The sequence below is a fragment of the Carya illinoinensis genome, chromosome 5 (assembly GCF_018687715.1).
Source record: "Carya illinoinensis cultivar Pawnee chromosome 5, C.illinoinensisPawnee_v1, whole genome shotgun sequence".
In the NCBI taxonomy this organism is placed as follows: Eukaryota; Viridiplantae; Streptophyta; class Magnoliopsida; order Fagales; family Juglandaceae; genus Carya; species Carya illinoinensis.
Window position 1 is genome coordinate 31220449 of NC_056756.1, and position 7648 is coordinate 31228096.

The 7648-nt window shown below is 37.8% G+C and overlaps 1 protein-coding gene across 7 annotated transcripts; it reads right to left on the reverse strand.

Moving 5' to 3' along the window:
* Positions 1–7336, reverse strand: LOC122309472 (cleavage and polyadenylation specificity factor subunit 6). 7 transcript variants are annotated; one of them, XR_006242438.1, is made up of 3 exons: positions 7160–7323; positions 4126–6288; positions 1–700 (listed from the first exon to the last, which is right to left on the reverse strand). XR_006242438.1 is itself a non-coding variant. In XM_043122972.1 (3 exons), the coding sequence occupies exon 3, from the start codon at positions 6240–6242 to the stop codon at positions 4284–4286; it is 1959 nt and encodes a 652-aa protein (XP_042978906.1). In that variant the 5' UTR covers positions 6243–6288; positions 6617–6765; positions 7182–7325; the 3' UTR covers positions 3908–4283. The 7 variants fall into 7 exon arrangements, 6 of the variants coding, with proteins under 6 accessions (XP_042978906.1, XP_042978905.1, XP_042978902.1 ...); XM_043122972.1 differs by lacking the exon at positions 1–700 and adding an exon at positions 6617–6765 and having other exon boundaries at positions 3908–6288; positions 7182–7325; XM_043122971.1 differs by lacking the exon at positions 1–700 and adding an exon at positions 6617–6765 and having other exon boundaries at positions 3908–6288; positions 7160–7324.
* Between the last annotated feature and the right edge of the window lie 312 nt (positions 7337–7648).

Genomic DNA, 7648 nt, shown 5'->3' on the forward strand with positions numbered 1-7648 from the left:
AGCAATCAAAACTCTTCTGGTCCCGAGTCTATCATACTTTAGCATCAATACATGACACCAGTTCTGATCCTATATGCAAGTACTGCTTGCAGTTCACATAAAATACACTTAAAAGGATAACTCTGAAATCCTTACTGCTTACAAGGATATTGCTTCAAGAGAGACAGGGTTGTACAAATTTTACAATAACCAATTACAATTGAAACAGTGACCCTATGTTACAATGTACTAAGAACTCGACCCTGACTCTCCTAATGTAAAGAACATTAATTCTCAGTTACAACTGATCAGTTATGAACGAGTATGAGCCTCACAAAACTTTTTACAAGCTCACAGATAAAATCAATACAGTGAAACAAAAAAAGAAGGCCGTTACAAGCTGTGGACCTAGTACAAAAAGTCAACTTTGCACAAGACAGTACTGTGCTTTACATGGACTGACAAAAAGGGCAATCGTATGCACAAACTTCACCTCAACATTCATTTATGAAAAACATTCGTGACTGCAACTCTTTCTAAACATTTTGTTGCAGGATCACGGTTTACAGAATTTTAGATGGTACAAGGCTACTTTCGCACACTTGGACAAAAGCCATCACCAGAGGAATCCAATGAAGGCAACCCATATAACACCTCTTCCTCCATAAAACTAGCACAGGCTGATTCAATCATGAAAACAAAAGGTTGCCTACTCCACTCCCTGGATATGATGATAAAAAGAAAGCGAATGACTTCTATCAGGTCATGGCATAAAATAAGGGGTTTACACCCTCCGATGGAGTATGACAGGTGAGCTTTCCTTTAATTTGAGAATAAACACTGGATCACCCGATTCACTCCAAAAATCTTTAAAAACCCCACAGTGCCACCCAGTGCATGAAGGTTACTGTTTCATGCTTAGTAGAGCAGGTGTGAGAGAGAGAGGTTGAACCTTTCAGAGGTTGTGGAGGTGAGTGGCACTGCATATGGGGTGGGAGAGAGAGCACAGTGGGGGAAATGGAAACCAAGGGTTTGTGGGTTTTTTCAAGATTTTTGGGGTTACCTGGGTGCTTGATTGCATATTCTCAAATTAAAAGGAAAGCTTATGTGTCATAATTCTATTGGAGGGTATAAACACCTTTTATGCCATGACAGGGTAGAAGTTATTCTCAAAAAGAAAACCCCCAAGTTAATAGATATTGAACAAAATAATCTGCCAAAGACACCACCCATAATCTAACTTAGTCACTCAATATTAGGAAGAGATTTTTATATATATATATATAGGCAAGGGTGAGAGAGATTAAGAAATAGAAACAAATCAAAATCTGTAAGAAAACAACCTCATTTGTTTTCACATCACATCTCATCTCATCTAATCTAATCATTACAACTTTACCAAATTTCCCCACAAAATAAAATAAATAATTCAACTTTTTCAAATCCCAAAACAATAGTAATATTAAGAAAATATATTCTAACAATATTTTATTCAATTTTCAACTTTTATCTCAATTCATCTCATCTCATCTCATCTATGAAAACAAATGAGGCCTAAGTATCCCCCAAGTCCATTTGTCACACAGCCCTACGGCATTGTACCTCTATGATACTCAGAAATACACCCTTCAACTACTTACTGGTTCTATCTAGTTGCAGACCAAAGCTAGTAAGAATTACGAACAAGTGCAAGGAGTGATTATTTCTCATTCTACCACAGATAGCGATAAAATGGAAATTAGAATAGGAATCATACTGTATGATTTAGACAAATGACCATCACATCAGAATCAACCAGAATAACCATTACACTTTCTCTAGAAAGAAACAGTTTTTATCCCCACTATACTTTCTACCACTGTTCTTGTTCACATCTTTATAACTTCACTTAGGTGAAACCAACACCCCAAGTTTTTAAGTTCAATGCAGCACACCACAAAAGAGAGGTGGAACGGGAATGCCTGTCAGTCAAGTATAGATATTTGAGAATGATGCTTTATGACCCCATCCACCACAACAGAAACCAAAGAGCCAGTGTTATTTGATGAGGATTATAACTAGAACCATATTTTACCTGCTACCCATGGGGCTTATTTGCTACACTATCCAAGCTCTAATAAGAGGAAAAAGGACAGCATCATTTCTAGACTAGTTTTCAACACTACAAACCTTTTAAGTAAACTTTAAGCTTTTCATAAATTGTAGCTTTTGGGTAGAGGAAGATTAGAGTCTTTAAAAATCAGCCCGTGGGATAGGGTGGAAGCTGAGGCTTCAGGAATATACGCTAAAGGTTGGGTTGAACCAATGGAGCAATATATTCCATTTTGATTACGTAGTACTAACTAAAATTAACAAGTCTCTCACTACTAGGGCTGCAAATGAACAGAGTAACTCGTGAACAGCTTGAGCTCGGCTCGTGTATACTTGATTCGAATTCAGTTCATTTAATAAATGAGATGTTCATAAACACTAATATAGATTCGAATATTAAACGAGCAAAACTCATATAAACCCGGCTCGACTCGGTTTAGAATCATGGACAAAACTCGTATAAGCTTGGCTTGACTTGTTTGAGCTCATTTTGAAGCTTGTAATATGTTTTATATATGTATGTGTTATATATATTACATGTTAATTATATTTTATATACTTAATTATATATTATTACTTTATTTATAGTTTAACTTATTTAATATAGATATGTTATGTTCCCAAAATGTGTATAGGATAATTTGTATAATAATATATCATATAACTACAAGTACTATTGATTTATTATATTATCTATATGTATTAAATAGTTTAGTTTATTACATTTATCTTGTGTATTATTCTTTTAATTTATAACTATAAGTTATTTTTATAAAAAAAAGTTATACCATAAGAACTGAGTCAAAATTATTTGGTTGAATAGTTAAATGGTTTGAGTTTTTTTTGGTAAAATTTTAAATTTCTTTATTAATCTAAAGCTAAGATTAGAAATTTCAAAATAAAAAATCGAGTTTGAGCTCGAGTAGCTCGAGCTCAAGTCGTTTGTTTATTTTTTAGTCAAACTCGAGTCGAATTCGAACAACATTAATAATTAACGAACCGAGTTCGAGCAAGGATATTCGAGTTTTATTCGAATTCGAGCCGGATTCGAGCGAGTAAACATGTTAATCGAGCTCAAGTACCCTTGTTTGAATTCGACTTGATTCGGTTCGTTTGCAACCCTACTCACTACCCTAAAACTGGCAACCTGAAACTTCCTTTTCACTAACCACATACCTAAACCAACAGGCAACCTAAAGCTTACTCATACCAATGGCACTTAGCCACACTTCAATTCTTGAACTTAATCAGATTTTTTCTACTTACATAATAAACAAAATCATTACATAAGCATCAGCAGGACATAGCTATTACAGATATGATGAAAACTTAAATGAAAATGACTAATTTAACACTTACAAGCACAATTAAAACTGAAATCAAAGCAAAGTAGTAAGAGATTCTGAATTGGCATGAAAACAAGAACTAAAATGTATTAAGAACAAATTGCAGAAGCTACAACTAATCAAAACATACATCTCAAAAACATTTATTTGAAAATTGAAAAATGTACGATGACAGCACACAACAAAAATAATTTTAAGCAAAAACGATGCAATCAATACTAACTTATATGTACAAGGACTTAGGTAAGCAGTGAAGTTGTTATCAGCCATCTTAATTGGAAAATTCAACCCGCAACATAACTTAGCAAAGAAAAAATATCACATAAGAGTTTATGGAACTTAAAAACTTTATGCTAGCATATGAATCTAGCAAGGACAAAAGGATCCATTCGATGAAAAAATCATTTCACTGAGAGCATATGGATAATTGACTCCCAATAAACAAAGAAGGTGGTTCCAAGTGTACCAATATCACAAGTTGAAGAAAGTAATTGTCTGAAGATAGATAGTACTATAAATACGAAACCAAAGGGATACTTAGTGAAGGATACCAGGAGTCCAAAAGATATCCACATTGGCATGCTACTAAAAGTTATCAATCGTTTTTCAGCAAACAAATACTAAGCATAGCAGATAATGATGTTTTGTAGTATGCAGCACAAAAGCAAAGTCAATTTAGTTCTTCCCAACTAACATAAGCAGAACTTACTTCTTCCCTCAAAGAAGCCACACTCTGAATGTGGGGCTACTGATAACCAGAGAGAATAATGAAGGTGCACCATAGATATCCCAGCAAGAAACTCAACAAGTGAGAACATAGATATGAGGTCTCGTAAGACCGGCCAATGGATGAAAATCATGCTTGTATCATTCAGATGGCAAGCGTCTCCTCTTTCCATAATCCCCATCCCTGGATCGAGACTTGTGATCTTCGTCCGGCATTGCTCGAGACCTGCTTCGAGGTCTAGAAGAAGACTGCCCCCTGTCCCAGTCATCCTCATAACCCACGTCACGTTCTCTCTGCCGATGGTCTCGGTAATTGTCTTTTTCTTCCTTGTAACGGCGGTCCCTGTGCTCCCTTTCTGATCTGTCCCAGTCCTGTTCCCTGTCATCACGAGGCCTCCTCTCAGAGCTTCCTGACCAGTCACGCTCAGATCCCCGTTCTTTTTCCCTGGAGGCAGCACTTGACCTTACCCCTTTTTCATGATTTGCATCCCCATAACCATATTCAGAAGCACCATCATCACCACCATAGCTTGACTCCCTTGTCCTTCGACCATGTTCTTCTCCTCCCCATCCACCCATGTTCGTCTCATTCCACATCCCTGCATGATGACCCTCCATTCCAGCAGCACCCATCATTCCCATTCCATTAGTTGCCATTCCACGACCAAAGAAGGCAGGGTTGACATGAGGTGCCACCCCAGCAAGTCCCATTGTATTCACAGCTGGAAATGAAGGAATCATTCCAGGAAAAGCAGGACCTGGAAACCCTCCATAACCACCTCCCCGACCCATATATGTTGGATCAAATCCAGAACCCATCATGCCCTGTGGGGTCATCATACCACCAGCAGGACCCCCAAAAGCAGGACCTCCAAAGTTTTGTCCATAACCTCCTCCAGTGGCACCACTTCCAACTCCAGCATTGTTCCCAACCATGTTCCTTGCACCCATGCCCCCTCCTCTTCCTCTCCCAGGACCTCGGTTGAGTACACCCTGCCCACCCCGTCCCCATCCACCCCGTCCATAATTTCTTCCTCCTTCTCCACTTTGATAATTCATATTGCCACCTCTCCCCACACCATCATTCATTGGCCTCCTTCCCTGAGGCTGAGATTGAGTCTGGGGTTGGTTCTTGTTTACATAAGAAGCTCCCATCTGCTTCAATGTTTGTGGAGAAGCAAAGGCCACAACACAAGCTCGGCCATTGAAAACATGACCATTCATTCCCTCTTTGCATGAAGACGCAGCAGCTGCCTCATAAAACTCAACCTGACAATACCCTTTGGATTTACCACTAGCTCTTTCATCAAAAAACTTAATTTCCTTGACCCTTCCATATTGAGATAAAGCACTCTCAAGCTCTGCATCAGTTGTCCACCAATGTAGTTCTCCCACAAACAGCGTGGTTTGACCATTCTCTGCATGAGGACGAATCTGATTTTCACTCACTATCGGATGATTGACATTTACATTCACATTGATTTGATTAGCAGGCATCTGTGGAACCCCTCGAGGACCACCAGGGCCAGAATTTACCACAGGCATTGGATCTTTAGTAATTTTTCCAGGCATATCAGAAGGATCAATCCCAGAATTGGGGGGCACAGGTGTGGATCCTTGAAACCCCATGTTTTTTAATTGAGAATCATGAGGCATCTCCACAACCCTTGCTCCATGTGAGGCCGAAGACCCATCTGGGTAACTAACAGATACCACTTCTGGTCCCTTAACAGCAGATGGCCCCTCCTGCTCAGGATAATGAGCACCAGAATTAGAATACTTTCCCTCGACTGAAACCCCAGGAATGCTTAGCTCTTGGGCACCCCTAGCTTCCACTCTTGATTGAGGAGCATTTTTCTGAGTTTGAAGAGCTCCATTGCCAACAGTAGCAGGTGGGACTGTTGCCTCAGACCGGTGCAACTGAAGGAAACCCTCTCCAACATTAACATCATTGTACAGATCATCATAATCATCATCTTCTCCCATCAGTTCTTCCTCTGCAAGGGCAGGTATGGCTCCACCTCCTTGATACTGCGTCTTGTGAGCCCCTCCATATTCCTCATCATCATAATCTGTTTGCTCCTCAGCCAGTGGATCCATATAGATTGACCAAGATATAATACAGATAAACTTTCTCTATCTCCACCTATATTATACATGAGCAGGAAAACCACGATTAAACTCATCTCCAACCGCACATCAATAATAACATCAAAAGGAGAGAGACAGATCCATTTAGTATTGGTTGTGAGACTCTTATTACATCTGGAGAGAATTCCTCATAGCTCGAGACCATGTGTGAAAATTGAAAAAACATATGAAATAAAAGAAAAAAAAAATTATTGTACATTCATATCAATAATAAATAAATCCTCAACTCGATAACATTGACGAGACAGTTTATTAACAGTGAGGTTTTACAAAAGTTATCAGCCTTGAAGTCTTAAGCATCTTGAACAAGAAAACTAGAATACCTAGCATCTACTGGAAGGTACATCAATAAAGAGTAAACTTTCTGAAACCCATCAACTACAAAAGGGGAAAAACCTTCCCACACCCACATCAAAAAAATTCCAAAAAGAAAAGTCTCAGAAACTGATGATGATCACAGAATTAATTGCACCTGCATGATGTCAGACAAAAATAATGATAAATCTTCAAAACTCACCTCGTAAAAATCATTGAAATAATAGAGTAAAAAAGAGCAGATAAATCATAGAAACACTAGCACATATCTAATATCCCCATAGTAACTCAACAGAAAAACAGGCGAATTCCCAATTTCCACCTCGTAAAAGCGTAAGAAACACCAGACAAGCAAGTAGGAAAATCCGAAAGCCTTAGTAAATCAGCGTTACATAGCTCTTAAAATTTATAGAATAAACCCAAAGACACAAACACCCACCAGAGATTGAGATCAAAACATTACAGGTAAAAAAAAACGACACGCAGCCTAGACACAAGCAGAACAAAGCAAAACTATGAATGATAGAGCCATATTTATCGCGTCTGATTACAGATTCAGAGAGGTTTCTTTACTCTTCTTCTTCTCCTCGTCGTCGTCGGCGTCGTCTTCAGCTTTTTGTCTTGGGCTCTCAGCAACAAGTCAGAGTCAGACAAGCACCAGATTAGCCCCCCGTTTTTCTCATCTCTCCCAACTGGGTTTTCCTTTTATTTTTTTTTTCACCCCCAACATTTCCTTTTTTACAATTCCGTATCCTGTAGAAAAGTCTGTTTCGTGTAAACAAGCCGGGATAAATATCCGTAGAGGAATTTTTTATTTTTAATTTTAGTAATCTTAATTGAGAAATAATATTTATAATTGTGAGTATATACATATCAAATAATTATTTAAAAATAAATAAATAAATACAGAATTAACATAAAAAATTAATTTTTTAATAATAAATTATATTCTTTTTTAAAACGACTGTACGGTATTTATACACTCTACGATTATTTATAACACTACTCATATTAATTGTAAGATCTAAATAGATAAATCT